Here is a 17,578-nt window from a genome sequence, read left to right as displayed (position 1 = left end):
TCATTAGCATTATTAATGCCGCATGCTGCCAGTGTTTCCCCTAGATTTGATCTTAGACGGGCAGTTTAGGCCCCTGAGTCAATATCCGGGGCTTCCGTTGCAAGAGTTTTCAATAGCACTTCATTTGAACTTTGATTTATACCTTAATCCGTTAGAATAAGAAATTAATACAACACAAGTAGGTGCGGGGATAGGATGAGGCTGTGCACGGGGGTTCTGGTCTGTCTAGTAATTGGAGGAGAAGCATTACTTACTGGAGGCACAGCTGTCACTGCATTCCACCAACAGCCACCCCACCAAGACTGTAATTCTCTAATGGAATTGTTTAGCTATTTAATTGGATAACTTTAACCGTCTTTCTGGCCGTCAATGTGCCAGCGATACAAAAGGAGGAAGTCGATACCAGATGGTCTTATTCCAATCGGGATTAGCAGACCTACAGAATGGGCCTGTACCTAGCATCTGTGGCAATGGGTTTAGCCACATTTGAAGCATCTTCAATTCGAAACGCAATGGCGTGTTATGTTTTGATGGACACGTTTTTAAAAAGAGCTACTATTTTAATTTCTCAATCTCAACTTGTAATTCAAGTATGGGGTATTGCGTGTAGATTGATGGGGGTGAAAAAAACAATTGAATACATTTGAGAATAAAGCTGTAACGTAACAAAATGTGGATTAAATCAAGGGGTCTGAATACTTTCCAAAGGCACTGTATTGATGAACTGCTTTTGGCTCGTGAGCGCTACTTTCACACCTACCGGCTAAAAGTATACAAAAGTACCGGAGAGTCCCTTTAATGTAGGCCTCCCTTGAAGTAAGCCTCCACGTGTGGCCCCATTTAAACTAAGTAATGAGATCAGGGTTACCAGAGCTATTAGCTCACTGGTGCTCCCTCCCCCTGACCTGCTCTCTCTAGACAGACTGACCCAAGCGTTTCTGCAGGGTCACCCAGTTCTGGTTCTGAAGTTCATTGGGTTTTGAAGGTTTATTTATTAGGTTTGGCTATCGCCTATCAAACTTGGCAAAACGTTTATATTCTACAATTCCTAGAACATGAGTATTGTTTAGACTGGAGTGACCAGCTGTGTAGCACACAGTGTACCTCAAGGACCAGGATTAGGAAAATGTTTAACAACACTGTCTATCCGCTTTCTCCATCTCGCCCTGCACCCACATTTCTAAGGACGATACCTAGTTATTTGCACCGTCTTAACACGTTCTCTGTCTTGTGTATCCTCTCTTTCTGCCCCCCCCCCCTCAGGCGGACTGTCCCAACTTCATCCGGGTGCTGCAGTTCTTGAACTCCACGCACATGTACGCCTGTGGAACCTTCGCCTTCAGCCCACGCTGCACCTACATCGTAAGATGCTCTTCTTTCGAAGCAATCTGTTTCTCTTTCCACGTTTCTCTTACTGTAACTAGCTTTTACTGGCATGACATATATTTGTACAGTGTATTGGAACCCACACCTACATAATATTATTTCCTCAATACTTTTCTCATACTCCATATTCAAATTAAAAACAAGCTTTATCGTCACCAAATGTATGATTCAGTGTACTCAAGGACAAATACAGTGAGGACAGCAAGAAATGAACATGCTTGTACTGTTCCTCCCACACAATCTTACATTTCTATCACTCTAACTTGTTTTATTGGTTGTTTATCCCTATTTGCTCTCTCCTTCCGTGACCGCCTCCCTCAATCCTCTCTGTATTGTTTTTGTTCCATCCAGCCCTCTGAGTATCTTCTCCAACTCTGTTAAGAGGGTAATGGTGCTTGGTCATGGGCTGTACAGTAAACCCATATTAGATATTAGCTATCCAATGGCGAAGACATTAGTGTCAAGCACATCACGGCAGTAGGTAATTTTCTTGGCCCAGAAACGTGCGTGCCGGTGCTTCACACGAGATTGATAATTTCTTGAGCCAGTTATGTGCGGTACTGAGCTCAACGACCAGCCCCGGTAATGTTTTCGTACTCTGCTGGCTCGTCCCCTTAGTCTGATGCCCACGGGCTGAGACTGTGTGTGTGTGCGTGGAAGAGCATTTCTGTGTGATGATTAAGAAAATGGATCCTCGTGTAACCCCCAGTCAAGCCTGTGTTAACTCTGGTCATGTTGATGCTGACAGCTTTATTGTACTACACTCACATAGCCAACGCCGGCCAGGCCACTCAGACAGGACATCCCTCACATGTAATGATGCCCAAAACAGGGCAACACTTGTATGTGTCTGTGGTATAGATGATTGAAAAAATATATACTTTATATACTTAGCTAGAACAAAGCGTACTTTAGCCTCAGATGCCTGTCTGTCTTTAGTAACCATTTTACATTTGGGCCCGTTTTACATCGAGGTAATGATCTCTAGCAGTGTAGCACTTGCAGGTTTTTAGCTGCTACATTGGAAGTGTATCCCCGAGGAAGTACAAGCCACTTAATCAAGTATTTACCCTCGTGAGCCAATGGTCAATTAGCAGAAAGTGGACACAGAGCAAAATTTCAAGGTTCAAAATTACACTTTGCTAACCACGGCCATTGTAGCAGGATTCATTGACTACAGTATCACTCGTGGTTAATTACGAATCCAGTGTAGCGCGTCTAACTTATGATGTTAGATAAAACCGCACTAAACGCATAACTTTGGCTCCCTCTTGAGTAATTTGGTGTATTTTTCCCCATTTAGTTCCTGCCAATTCAGCTGCTACTCTTCCTGGGGTCCAGCAAAAATAAGGCAGTTATACCATTTTTAAAAACATTACAATACATTCTCAACAAATTTCACAACACACTAAGTTTGTGCCCTCAGGCCCCTACTCCACTACCACATATCTACAACACACAACAAATCTGTGTATAGTGCGTATGTATCGTGTGTGTGTAGGTGTCTGTGCCTATGTTTGTGTTGCTTCAGTCACTGCTGTTCCATAAGGTGTTTTTTAAATAAAATGTTACTGTTTGCATCAGTTACTTGATGTGGTATAGAGTTCCATGTGGTAATGGCTCTATGTAGTATTGTGCGCTTCACATAGTCTGTTCTGGACTTGGAGACTGTGAAGAGACCTCTTGTCGCAAATCTTGTGGGGTATGGATGGGCTTCCTTGCTGTGTGCCAGTGGTTCAAACAGACACCTCGGTGCATTCAACATGTCAATACCTCTCATAAATAGAAGTATTAATGAAGTCAATCTCTCCTCCACTTTGAGCCAGGAGAGATTGGCATGCATATTATTGTTAGCTCTCTGTGTACATACAAGGGCTAGCCGTGCTGCCCTGTTCTGAGCCAATTGCATTTTTCTTAAGTCTTTCTTTGTGGCACCTCACCACACGACTAAACAGTAGTCCAGGTGTGACGAAACTAGGGCCTGTAGGACCTCCCTTGTTGATAGTACTGTTAAGTATGTAGAGTAGCGCTTTATTATGGACAGACTTCTCCCCATCTTAACTACTGTTGTATCAATATGTTTTGACCATGACAGTTTACAATCCGTTTAGTCACCTCAACTTGCTCAATTTCCACATGATTCATTATGAGATTTAGTTGAGGTTTAGTGAATGAGTTGTCCCAAATACAATGCTTTTTAGTTTTTGAAATATTAAGGACTAATTTATTCCTTGCCACCCATTCTGAAACTAACTGCAGCTTTAAGTTTTGCAGTCATTTCAGTCACTCTTGTAGCTGATGTGTACAGTGTTGTCATCTGCATACATAGACACTGGCTTTACTCAAAGCCAGTGGCATGTCGATACTAAAGATTGAAAAAAGTAAGGGGCCTAGACAGCTGCCCTGGGGAATTCCAGATTCTACCTGGATTATGTTGGAGAGGGTTCCATTGAAGAACACCCTCTGTGTTCTGTTAGACAGGCAACTCTTTATCCACAAGATAGCAGGGGGTGTTTTTCCAGCAGCAGACTATGATCGATAATGTTAAAAGCCGCACTGAAGTCCTAACAAAACAGCCCCCACAATCTTTTTATCATCAATTTCTCTGTCATTTGTGTAAATGCAGTGCTTGTTGAATGTCCTTCTCTATAAGTGTGTTTGCCATTTTGTTTACTGTGAAATAGCATTGTATCTGGTAAAACATTTTTTCCAAAAGTTTACCAAGGGTTGGTAACAGGCTGATTGGTCGGCTATTTGAGCCAGTAAAGGGGCCTTTACTGCGGCGGCAGGTAGCCTAGTGGTTAGTGTTGGGCCAGTAACCGAAAGGTTGCTGGATAGACTCCTCAAGCTGACAAGGTAAAAATCTGTCTTTGCCCCTGAACAAGGCAGTTAACCCACTGCTCCCCGGTAGGCTGTCATTGTAAATAAGAATTTGTTCTTAACAGACTTGCCTAGTTAAGTAAAGGTTCACTTACTATTCTTAGGTAGTGGAATTACTTCTGCTTCCTTCCAGGCCTCACTCTACTCTGCTCTTTTCCCTATAGAACTCTGAGACGTTCTCCCTGGTAACAAGCCCCAGCGGAAAGCCAGAGGAGGGCAGAGGTCGCTGCCCCTATGACCCCTACCAACGTAACTCAGCCATCACCGTTGGTAAGAGATGACTCACAGGAAGTGGAGGGTAGTTAAAGAACCACAGGACAGAGCCTTTAGACAAGGAAATGTAATTGGCTATGGGCAATGATGACATCATAGCTTTAAACATTCTCCAGGAAGTGTGCCATTACCAACCAATGATATCAGACATGTTATGGTATACTGGTGTCTACTCCTTTTAGATCTGAAAGGATTTGATAGGTCTGAGTTGTATGGTGAAAATTTCACCCAACCTATGAGAAGGCAACATCAAGCAATTAAAAACATTGCTTGAAAAAATCATTTCAGATCTACAGGAGTGCCTAGGGGGATAGGGATCCATGTGGGATTCTTAGTCTCTTCGATGTCGTCACATTTGTCCCATCTCATTGTAGGGTAGGGGTTACGAGTAGTGTAGGTGGTGGTAATGTGGTGGCGTTTTAATCTGTGATGGTGTCTGAGAGAGAGGAGCAGCAGATGCTAATATTGCCCATAAACCCTTGGCCTGATGTCTTTGCCTTTATGTGAGCGGCATGTGACTGCTAGCAAACATTTACAGTACCTGGTGGAGGGGGTTTATGGGTAAGATATGTATTTACATATGTATCCTGATTAGGCTTATTGGCTACTTTCATTGGCCATAATTAACATTTTATGTTTTCGAGATTGTGATTTCACTGACCAAGAGGGGGATGTTTTAAATGTCCCTGGATATGACTTTCATAAATAGTCATTACGCCTGTCACAACAGGTTGTGAGAATCTGTCCCCAGCAAAGCTTGCTGTTATGACAGCTGAGACGTACTACGCAAGGTTAATGGTTAACAATGCACACATCTTGTATTTGGGTCATGTCCCTTGCAATAAATATCACGTCTTGACAGAATCTCTCGTCACCTGCTAAGGCATTGTGTCTTGATGTGCATGGCCATTTCTAGCACATTACATAATGATTACATGCACGGACTGTTCAATAATAGTTTTTCTTTCCTCTGAACATGACCTTGTTGTCATCCAAAGCCAGTACATTTCTTTAACTCTGTCATATAATAAAGGTATTGGACTCTGTTAATGGTGGAGGAAATGTTCAGCTTTGGCTCTTATGTCATTCTCCTGTATGTTTACTCAGATTCACATGCCTTGTACTGGATGACACTCAGTGTGTGTGTGTGTGTGTGTGTGTGTGTGTGTGTTCAGATGGAGAGCTGTACACTGGAACAGTAGCGGACTACATGGGAAACCGGCCGGTCATCTCCCGCCACCTCAGCGAGGGCAGCCATGTTGATCTGAAGCTGGATGACACTTTGGGCTGGCTGGAGGGTACGTGTCTGCAACAAACTACTCATGATGTATTACACACATCCCCAAGGCGCTTACATACACTGAGTGTATAAAACATTAGGACGGCCTTCCTAATATTGAGTTGCACCCCCTACTTTGTAGAATCTCAAATCTAAATATATTTTGATTTGTTTAACACTTATTTTGGTTACTACACGAGTCCATATGTGTTATTTCATAGTTGTGATGTCTTCACTATTATTCTACAATGTAGAAAATAGTAAGAATAAAGAAACCCTGGAATGAGTAGGTGTGTCCACTTTTGACTGGTACTCTACATGTGACCTATTCCACAAAGTACAGCTAAAAGGAAATGTGCATTTTAAAGAGCTACATTTAAGGACGTAGTTTATAAGTCTGTTGGTTAAGCCTCCTAACCAATACGTCTGGACTGCGTTCAAATGATTCCTTTGTTAATTAATGTGCCTAACAAGCTTTCAGTAACACACTTATCTCTCGATTAGTCTAGCCAATTGTTCAATCTTTTTCTCCAGATCCCACTTTCATCAGCTCCAACTTCGTCCCCAGCGAGGAGAAGATCTATTTCTTCTTCAGCGAGGTGGGCCGGGAGTACGACTTCATCGACAAGTTCACTGTATCTCGCATCGCCCAAGTCTGCACGGTAAGAGATGCATTATTGTGTGGTTGTACTTCGAGTGTGTGCAAGATGCGTGTTTAATGATAATCCTCTCAACCATTTCCTGTTTGTCCCAGAGTGACATTGGGGGCCAGCGTACCCTGCAGCGACGCTGGACCACCTTTGCCAAAGCCCAGCTCCTGTGCCAGTCTGACAACGAGCTGCCCTATAACGTCATCCAGGACATCGTCACCCTCCCGCCACCTGAGGGCGCCCCAGTGGACGACACTCTCTTCTTCGGCATCTTCAGCTCTCAGTGGTCAGTAGTTTAGACATTCGCTATGAATGGGATTAAGTCATCTGACATCTCCTGTATGAATGGCAACCGTTGTTTCTTGTTAGCAGGTCTTACAGGTCTGTCACCAGATCTCAACCCAATTGAACACTTTCTGGAGTGGTGCCTGAGATGCCATTTTCCACCACATCAACAACAAAATTATAGAATTTCTTCTAAAAAAATGGTGTCACATCCCTCTAATAGAATTGTAGAAACTATGCCAATGAGCATTGAAGCTGTTCTGACAGCCTGTGGTGGACAACACACTATTAAGAATGTTGATATTACCTGTACCTTGCTAGAGGATGACCAGTCCCGGTCATTTATAGTATAGTATTATGAACTCCAAATTATATTTGAATCCCAGAAAAACATTTGTCAAACAAGAACACCTTTAAAAAAAAAAAAAATGTTTTACTAGTTGGAATGTTGAGGCTTTTTGAAACAAGAAGTGTGTTTGTGCTTTAAAAAATTGCATGTCAAGTTCCTTTGCCAAGTTTTTAAGTTATTTACTTTAGCTGCTACCAGATTGTAGGACGGTTGTGACCGCAAGTGTCTTTGATGTTTGTGCACTACTAGGTCAGTGAACTCAGGGCGGTCGGCAGTGTGTGCGTTTCGCCTGGGCGACATCAAAGCAGTTTTTGCAGGCAACTACAAGGTCCTGAATCGGGACACGCTACGGTGGAGCATGCGGGTTCAGGAAAAGGTCGCCAACCCTGGAGAGGTAAGCTGTGTCTCCGTCTCGAATGACAAGAGGTCCCCTGAGGGTCAGCAGAAATAAATTAGCTTGTTAGCAAATTGACTTCTTCAAAGAGATTGGATGAAAGGAAAATATAATTAAGAATTAAAAACAACTTCTGAAGACCCAACGGAACAAAAGCTACTCAGACCAAACAATGCCGGGTGAATGCCTTGTTTATCCTTGCCTAGGTAAATGTTAGTTACGTTTCTGATTTGTTTACACAGTGGTGTCTCCCCATGATGTATTGCATTGAGGATCAATCAGCCATGCCTAAGATCATAAGCGTGGCCTGGTTTGATGTTCAGTAAAGAAGAAACTTACACACATTTAACTTGGCATAACAAATGTGATATCGGAGATTTACGACTTTAATCTCCTTTTATTCAAAGTTTCTTCAATCTCCTTAGCATACTTGTTGTGGATGACTCCCACACAGGCCAATTGGCATACAGCTGGATGTAAAATCCCTCTCTCTCCCTCCTCTCAGTGTGGCCTGCACAACGCCTCGGACAACACCCTTCGCTTTGTCAAAGAGAACTTCCTTGCGGACGACAGCGTACACCCTGTGGGGCGAAGCCTGACCATGGTGTCACCTGACCAGCGCTACAGCCACGTGGTCACCCAGCGTGTACAGGCCGCCAACGGCAAGGACTACACCGTACTCTTCCTGCTCACAGGTACTGGACGTTGTTTTCAACCGGAATCGACCTAAATATCAATGTGTCACTCGGTACATGTATGCACCAATACCGTGTTTAGTCATTTCTGCTCAAATGCTTGCTTTCAGAATCGGGATACCTCCACAAAGCAGTGCTGCTGGAGAAGGGTGCCCACATCGTTGAGGAGATCCAGGTCTTCGAGCAGCCTCAGGCCGTGAAGAACCTCCTGCTCTCAATAGCCAAGGTACCTTTCTCGTCATTAGGTATTCTCTATCTCAAGTCAGGTACTCATCCCACTTTACCCTCGCCTCGCTGTCACATTACATTTGAAGTGGCCTCTACACCACAGGGGCCTGCTGGCACTTAACATTAGCACTTCAGCCGCGAACGATGCAAACAGTGAATCTCCCTGTCGCCAAAGCTCTCAGGAGATGTAACCTTGACATTAACTTTGCCTGTCACATTCCTGTGTGTGCGCTGGGTTTGTCTGCTCTCGAACCCCACCAATATGCCCAGAGGTCTAAACCAATCACGTCACATCTGCTGGTGACTGACAGGTGGACATGGCCTGGGGAGTGTGTGTGTCACTTAATGGCTACATGCCTTCTGCGAAGTGCGAGATGGTTGGTTAGCAAGGAATAGACACAAAGTCAATTACACATGCAGAAACTCCGTTAAACATCTTTATTACCACTGCATATAATATTTCAAGGTTTTATCTAACAGCCTTCCTCACAAATAATGAAATTCTGATGACAAATACAAATTAATTTTTTCTTACTGTTTTTTTACTATTGTTAAGTGTACACTGTAGACCATAGTGTAGGCTAAATGAACAGAAGCTGGTAAGGTTTTGCAGGACGGTGTGTCCGAGGCAGGATGACCGTAAAGAAGGCCATGGTATTAGCACCGATAAGCCCGCTCTCTCTCGGATCTGCTGCACGAGAGAGCGAGTGAGAGAAATAAGCTGGAGAGCTGTCTGTCTATGATGTGTGTTCATGACGCTGCGCTTCAGTGTGACAAATGTATTCAAGGTGTGCATGCGTGTGTGCAGTATGGTTCGGCGTGTGTGTGTGCGCCGTATGGTTCAGCGTGTGTGCTCAGTATGGTTCTGGATCAGCGTGTGTGTGCAGTATGGTTCTGGATCAGCGAGCGTGTGTGTAGTATGGTTCAGCGTGTGTGTGTGTGTAGTATGGTTCTGGTTCACCATGCATGTGCTGTCTGTTGAAATCATAATTTATTTATGTAGCTAAGACATAATGTACTGTACATGTCACGTAGGGGTCACAACACACGTCGCAGAGAATCTTTGTTCTCTGACTGAACCCGAAATATGGTTATTTAGCGGACACTTTTATCGGTTGAAGAAGTGCTTATATTCAGTACGTGACCTAGACCACAGCCCGAGTGTTGAGAGCAACACACTTCCAAGACTAACTGTCAAAATTTGCTTCAATGAATCGTTCTCGTAAATAATACCCAATAAATCAGTTTGTTCCTTTGTTCATGTAAGTGTATACTAATGCTAACATGTTTCTATCCTTATCCCCCTATGTTGTTTGCCATAGCTGTACACCAGTGGTCACCAACCGGGTTGATTTCCAAAGCATTTCTGTAAAAAACAATAGTCTTGCTTTCCAAAAAAACAAACTTATTTTATTTATTTATTTTTTGTGCTGATGGTGGTTGGTGCACTTCAATCAGCAACCCTAACGCCGGGAAGGAAAGTGTTCCCATTTTGAAGCATTTCATGTGTCTGACGGTAGATCTCCGCCTACCCGGCAGGCCCAGAAAACAAATCAAGTGCACTTATAGGCCTACCGTTGGCCAATCAGATATCCGTGTCTGCACAGTTTCCTCGAGCCATAGACTGTAAAAAATAAGCTTTGGATACACAGCAAAATTGATACTGTGAGATTTCAAAACTTTTTAAAATCATGACAAGCTAGAGACTCAGTGAATACAGAAAAAAATCTGCTGTTTTTATAAGTAAAAAAAAAAAAATATATATATATATATATATAAGCCCCGCCCAAAAAAAGTTCTCTCTACTTCCACTTACTACTGTACAACCAGCACTGCAGCTGCAATCAATGAGTACAGCAAAGTGCTCCGATAAGCTTGCCTTGTTAATATTAGCGGCTTGTCTTTGTTAAAATCGAGGAATATGTAACTTTCTCTGGTCATCGGAGTAACATGAAATGCTGCTCGAGGCAAGAAAAGAATGCAGTGCGACTTGAGTTTCGCCATCAGCTGGAAGACTGTCCCCTTTTCTCAGCGGAGGAAGGGAGAGTGGAGGGAAGGTGCGTCCCGTGAGAGGCAGCCTCATTGCTGCTCCCTCCCTCCCTACCCTTAGACTGACCATTCGATGCAGGCTATTAAATCCAGTCAAATAAAAACGAAAGTTAAAAATATAAATCAATCTGGGCGGTGGATCTCGGCTTGCTTTTGGACGCAAAACTCAGAAAAGGTCGGTGACCTCTGCTGTACACTAACATTAGCGACTTAGCACTAACGCTATCCTTCCACCCCCACCCCCCCACACACACAGTGTGTGGTGTTTGTGGGCTCATCCGAAGGCGTGGTGAGGGTCCCGGCCTCCAACTGCTCCTACTACAGGAGCTGTGCCGAGTGTGTGCTGTCCCGGGATCCTTTCTGTGGCTGGGACCCCTCCGTCAAAGTCTGTACCCACGCCACCAGCATCCAGGGCAACGTGTGAGTGTCACACCCCGTCACGTTCCATTACAACCACTCCACCCAGCAGCTAAAACACCAATACACTGTAGGATTTATAGAATGTACCATGGCAAGCGTAATATACACCTTGCGTAGAGCCGGGTGTAAGGAATTACTTTTGGATAAAGGCTGTGACATTTTAGATTTGGTGGAATTCATGTATTTCCTTCAGGGCTGGATTCCCTGACGCACAAGTACAGGAGTAGGATTAATGTTTCTCGAAAACCGGCACATACTATTTAAGAAAAAACAGAATATTTATTTCGGGTAAGGTAAAAGGACAAGGCAAAAAAATCTGTCCTTCTGCCCCTGAACAAGGCAGTTCAGTTCAAGGCAGAATTTGTTCTTAACTGACTTTCCTAGTTAAATAAAAAATTAAATAGACAAACATTGGCAGTAGAATGGCCTTGAGCGTAGTGACTTTCAATGTGGCACTGTCAGTTCGTCAAATTTCTGCCCTGCTAGAGCAGCCCCGGTCAACTGTAAGTGCTGTTATTGTGAAGTGGAAACATCTAGGAGCAACAGCGGCTCAGCCGCGAAGTGGTAGGCCACACAAGCTCACAGAACAGAACAGCTGAAGCGCGTAGCGTGTAAAAATGGTCTGACCCCAGTTACAATACTCACTACCGAGTTCCAAACTTCCTCTGGAAGCAACATCAGCGCAAGAACTGTTCGTCGGGCGCTTCATGGAATGGGTTTCCATGGCCAAGCAGCCGCACACGAGTGGTGTAAAGCTCGCCACCATTGGACACTGGAGCAGTGGAAACGTGTTCTCTGGAGGGATGAATCACGCTTCAACACCTGGCAGTCCAATGGACAAATCTGGGTTTGTTGGATGCCAAGAGAAATGCTATCTGCACGAATGCATATTGCACACTGTAAATTTTGTAGGATGATTAATGGTCTGGGGATGTTTTTCATGGTTCGGGCTAGGCCCCTTAGTTCCAGTGAAGGGAAGTCTTAATGCCTCAGCATACAATTACATTCTAGACGATTCTGTGCTTCCAGCTTTGTGGCAACAGTTTGGGGAAGGCCTTTTCCTGTATCAGCATGACAATACCCCATGCACAAAGCGAGGTCCATACAGAAATACTTTGTCAAGATTGGTGTGGAAGAACTTGATTGGCCTGCCCAGAGCCCTGACCTCAACCCCATCGAACAACTTTGGAACGCCGAATCGCCCAACATCAGTGCCCGACCTCACTAATGCTCGTGGCTGAATGGAAGTAAGTCCCTGCAGCAATGTTCCAACATCTAGGGGAAAGCTGTCCCAGAAAGGATTGACCAACTCCATATTAATGCCCATGATTTTGGAATGAGATATTCGACGAGCAGGCGTCCACATGCTTTTGTCTCTTTATTGGGTCATGTGTAATTTATTGGGTCCATTTTATTTTTATGGAGTTAATCAAGAAGTAACCATTGCGCTCTACCAGAAGTTTAGTTTGTGTGTAATACCTGTGGATTCAGATGAGCAAAAAAAGTGTAATGGGTCCACACTCAAAGGGGCGGCAGGGTAGCCTAGTGGTTAGAGCGTTGGACTAGTAACCGAAAGGTTGCAAGTTCAAAACCCTGAGCTGACAAGGTACAAATCTGTCGTTCTGCACCTGAACAGGCAGTTAACACACTGTTCCTAGGCCGCCATTGAAAATAAAAATTTGTTCTTAACTGACTTGCCTAGTTAAATAAAGGTACAAATAAATAAATAATAATAAAAATATCACAAAGTTTACTTCATTTTTTTGTTACTAGATCAGGGATAGTGTACTCAGACGTTTTGGCTTTGTAGCCTTGTTCAGTGTGTAGCTACAAATCTCTTGTACAAAAAAACAGACATTAAAGTTAACCAGAATGTAAACAGGATCTTTGTATGAACAGACGCACAGAATATATCACACAAACTCACATACAGTGCATTCGGAAAGTATTCAGACCCGTTGACTTTTTCCACATTTTGTTAGGTTACAGCCTTGCTGAGCGAACACTTTTTTTTTTTTTTCATCGATCTCCACACAATACCCCATAATGACAAAGCCTAAATAGTTTTTTAGAAATCTTTGAAAGTGTATTAAAAATAAAGAACATACCTTATTCACATAAGTATTCAAACCCTTTGCTATGAGACTTGAAATTGAGCTCAGGTGCATCCTGTTTCCATTGATCATTCTCGATCAGCTTTAATATTGCAGATTGTAGCTTGCATACAACTTGATTGGAGTCCACCTGTAGTAAATTCAACTGATTGGACATGATTTGTAAAGGTACACAAAGTACTGTGTAAATGGTCTGAATACTTATGTAAATGTGATATTTCAGTTTTGTATTTTTTTATACATTTGCAATTTTCAAAAAACATGTTTTTGGTTTGTCATTATTGGGCATTGTGTGTAGATTGAATTTTTACATTTTTTAAAATCCATTTTAGAATAAGGCTGTAAAGAAGGCAAAATGTGGAGAAAGTCAAGGGGTCTGAATACTCTCCGAATGCACTGTACACACACGTAAAAACAAAAAAATGCACACACTGACAGTGTTTATCTCCTCTTCTACAGAGGCCAGGATGTGGATGGAGGGAATGTGCAGGAGGCGTGTGCGTCGCCCATGATGCCCAGATCCAGGTCTGGACTGCACAAAGGAAACGCAGGTGAGAACCACTAGTGTAAACAGCCTTCATGCTTACAGGGAACTTTGTAGACAAACATCTCCATGCTTATCCTATTATCTATCTGCCAGACTAGTCTATAGATGGATACACACTGCATTGTATGTGTGTGGGCTAGCCGCTAACTGCCATAACTAGCATCTGGCTCAATCTGAACTTGGGCCTCAGTCAGTGACTCCTGAATTCTGTTAGACTCCTTTCCCCCAGGCGAGCTGGTGTTGGTGTTCCTGAATGAGGTGGTGCGACTGCAGTGTCCAGAGGCCTCGAGCCTGGCCCACCGCCACTGGGAGCGACCCAACAGCCGCCTCTCCCCGGAGCTCTACCTGCAGCTGGAGGACGGAAGCCTGCACTTCCTGGCCACGCCCACAACCCTGGGCCACTACCTGTGTCTCTCCACAGAGAATGGCTTCCAGCAGAACCTGGCCATCTACCAGGTAAAGCAGAAGAGCAGCCCCACCACTCAGGCCACTGCCCCTGGCGTGATGCCCACCCTGCCCCAGAGCTCAGCTCTCCCCACAACCACCCAGGCCCTCCCCCGAACCACCCAGGCCAGCTCGGGAGGATGGCTCGCCCCGCCCTTGATGTGGCCCAAGCAGACCGAGCCGGAGACCACCGCGCCGGCAAGTGAGACTCAGGCCACCACAAGGCGGACCAGCAGGAACTTTACCTTCTGGGTGGAGCAGGCGGAGGAGACTGAGGTGAAGTCGCTGGGAGGGGACAAGCTGCAGCTGGCACTGGGGCAAACCTACCTGAAGGAGCTGGTGGTGGTATCTGTACTGCTAGCATGCTGCGTCAGCATCCTGCTAACCATTGCACTGTACGGCATGAGGAAGCGCTGCCGCAGTAGGACGGTTCCCCAAACCAACGCCCCAGGGAGGGACTTGGAAAGGGGTGGCCGTCAGGAGCGGGAGGCCCTCCGGGGGGGTCAGTCACCGCACAGCAAAGGCAAGCGGAACGGGCAGGCGGCTCACAATGGCCAAGCCAACGGGGTTGTGTGTAACGGCACACCTAAGGGCTCCAACGGGCATCTGCCCAACACCCCTATCTGAGCACAGTCGACCGTATTCACACCCTAACTATTGACAGTCATATCCACTCTTCCTGAGAGCAATGAAGCTTTTACATGGTCGCTCTGAGCCATGGGATTTTACATCAACACGGCTAACTGCAGCACTCTGAATTGTGTGGACTGTCATGGTGGGGAGAAAGACTGTTTGGCCTGAGACTGTGGTAACTCAACTAAAAGGACACTGTTTTATTCTGGTACGATACCAGCCTGTGAATCAAATGGGCAGACTGATAAACATGACTCTCACTGCTCTTATGTAATATTGTGTATTATATTGTGCTGTATATACTTTGGATTTGAGGATCAATCGACTAGACTGTTTTTGTGTATTTAATGAAAGAGCCAAGAAAGCCAATGTATCGAATGTACACGAAGGACTGTCTCTCTACACTGCCACCAAAAAAACTGAATTGGTTCCTAAACAGATTTCTCTTCCACTAACTATTAACTAATGTGTCCACTCAAATCTCAGGCAGTGTGGAAGCATATCACGAAGAACACAAAAACAGCCTTATCTGTTCGATCAGTGTTTTTTTTTTGTAGCATCAGGTCTACATTGCTAAACTACTTTCTTACTCTGCAGCTTCAGCGACGTTTACGGAGCACGTTGTACGGTACAAGGCTTTTTCCCCACTCTTATTTATTTTTTTACCAGTTTATTTTTTGTCATTCTATTGAATGTGCTGCCAATGACTTCAAGTGTTTCCAACTTTCTTTTTCCCTCTCACCCAAACGCACATTTTTGGGAAATCCTGCGGTCTGTGAAGCCATGAGAACATGATGTTGATTTGACACTGTAGGCTGATCTCTTCCAGAACAAACAAGATTATTCTGGTGTTTAGAGACTTTTAGTTTTGTTCATGTGTTGTCAGTGTATTAACTGGACAGAAATCTGAAAATCACTTTAAACCTGTGAAATTGCCAAAATTTGCATTTTGGATGAAAACAAACATGTTTTTTTTGCTAGACAGCTATTCAGAGACTGAAAACGGATGAAAGGTGGTTCATTTTAAGCTGCTTTAGATTATGATCATGATGAGGAGGAGGAAGACTAATAGTTAAACAAATATGGTACTTATTGTCATTGGTACTGATCAAACCACTTAAAAAAAAAAAAATAAGTTGTCTTTATTTTTATACAATCGTATCTTACCGTTCTAATGTTGCAAATAAACAGTTAAATTTGTGCAAAACCAAAATCTGTCATTTGTGTTGAATTTAGGCCTACTGCAGAAAACCTCATTATTTTAAAGCATTTGAACGCCTCACAGTATTATGTTATTAATGTAAGCTTCCTTGAGTAGGATTTAACAGAAAATGGCTCCAGCCTGTTCTCTCATATAAATTGGCCATTGTGCTGTGTTGTGAAAGTTTTTTTCCTTCACAAAGATATGCTTGTGTCCCGTAAGTCTTCATAGTCAAAAGACCCGACTGTGTATCAATCTGTGGACCTGTGTAAACGCAGCCTCAGTACCACATGCAAGAAGGTACTTAGTGGGCTTGATAGATGGAGACATGTTATGGCTTCCTACAATGAACTGATAAGATGACTGGACTCAACATGATCAGATTGATTTTCATCAGTAACTTGATGTAACAGACTTGTAGTCTGTCAACTGAACTGGCTCCATATCCTGTAGGTAGGTAATTTACGAAGTTTTTAAAATGTCTCTTTAAAAGCGCTCCCATTTGTCCACTGGGTGGCGACCACTACACAGAAACAGCCACTCAACTGACACCAGTTTAGCATTAGTCTTGCCATCTATCACAAAGTGATTCAAACTAGATGTATAGTAGGTAATCTCCAGTAATCTGCACTGACATTAACCATGTATTTTATCATGGAACACCATCAGTAGATAGACTAAGGATGCCAGGTGATAACTGTCTCTCACACACAAGATATCCTTAACTCTGTATACGGTTGTATTTTCACAGGGACACGAGACTGCTGTGAGCACTGGGGTGTTACAACTATTGTCTAACATAATACCTGAAAATTGGTTGTGTAGATTTAGAGAGGAGAGACGATTCACTGTGATTCACCTAAGTAGTTTCAAAAGGTTAATGATCAATTCTTCTATTTATTTGCAGCAAAGCATCGGCCCAACCAAGGCCACTAAGCAAGATGACTTTAGTCTAACCTGCAACAGGCATGCCTGCTGCTAGGCTCAAGGTGAGAGGGTATCATCCCGATTAGTGAGTGGAAAAATGTACGAGGTGTTGTGAATCCAGTGACTCTTTTTATGCCAGGACCTGAAACAACTAGTTCTCATAAAACTTAAAGCATATATTTTGTTCATAAAACAATCTAGTTGTCTTGTGATCATTACAGCAAAAATAACTAATTAGTTCATTATGTCATAGTTTGTATTTTGATGGTTAAACATGGGACATGACATGAGGCTCGAGATGGTGAAGTCAGTAGGTTGGATATATTCAAATGTCAAACCAGCCAATTATCAAAGTATGAAATGAAGAGTCACAAACTGGGCAAATCGTGTGGAGACAGCATCCAGTGCTGAATGGCTTCGACTGGACATCTGAATATCTAAATAACGTTAAACAAAAAGATCACAATGGAAATAACTCTCGGCTTCATTATAATTCTAATGGATGTATTGTACACATGCCAGGACCTCTGCGGCTACGCTAAATGTATTTCTTTTTTGGGGGGGAGGGTATGTGAGTTCACATTACACCTTTTTGGATTCATCATATGGCCATATCCATGCCAGACTTGAGTAACACATTTCATTAATTAAAATGAATGGAAAAATTTAAAGTGTTCCTGTCATTCCATGAATGAGTTAAATGCACTACATAACCAAAAGAATGTGGACACCTGCTCGTCAAACGTCTCATTCCAAAATAATGGCCATTCATTTGGAGATGGTCCCCCATTTGCTACTCTATCAGCCTCCGCACGTCTGGGAAG

General features: G+C 43.5%; 1 protein-coding gene across 3 annotated transcripts in view; it reads left to right on the top strand.

The window, feature by feature from the left end:
• LOC112232179 (semaphorin-4A) overlaps positions 1-15,793 on the top strand; it is a 48,454-nt gene extending 32,661 nt beyond the window's left edge. For 2 of the 3 annotated variants that reach the window (XM_042295536.1, XM_042295535.1), the window contains exons 5-15: positions 1,264-1,362; positions 4,431-4,536; positions 5,715-5,837; positions 6,353-6,480; positions 6,573-6,754; positions 7,352-7,496; positions 8,002-8,191; positions 8,302-8,417; positions 10,725-10,888; positions 13,462-13,553; positions 13,764-15,793. In XM_042295536.1, coding sequence (XP_042151470.1) covers positions 1,264-1,362; positions 4,431-4,536; positions 5,715-5,837; positions 6,353-6,480; positions 6,573-6,754; positions 7,352-7,496; positions 8,002-8,191; positions 8,302-8,417; positions 10,725-10,888; positions 13,462-13,553; positions 13,764-14,620 — 2,202 coding nt within the window. In that variant the 3' untranslated portion in view covers positions 14,621-15,793. The remainder of the gene's footprint in view (positions 1-1,263; positions 1,363-4,430; positions 4,537-5,714; positions 5,838-6,352; positions 6,481-6,572; positions 6,755-7,351; positions 7,497-8,001; positions 8,192-8,301; positions 8,418-10,724; positions 10,889-13,461; positions 13,554-13,763) is intronic. The other variant, XM_042295537.1, reaches the window with a different exon arrangement.
• Positions 15,794-17,578: the final 1,785 nt, after the last annotated feature.

The sequence above is a fragment of the Oncorhynchus tshawytscha genome, linkage group LG13 (genome assembly GCF_018296145.1).
Source record: "Oncorhynchus tshawytscha isolate Ot180627B linkage group LG13, Otsh_v2.0, whole genome shotgun sequence".
Classification (NCBI taxonomy): domain Eukaryota; kingdom Metazoa; phylum Chordata; class Actinopteri; order Salmoniformes; family Salmonidae; genus Oncorhynchus; species Oncorhynchus tshawytscha.
Note: the sequence above shows the minus strand (reverse complement) of the source record. Positions and strands in the feature narration are given on the sequence as shown.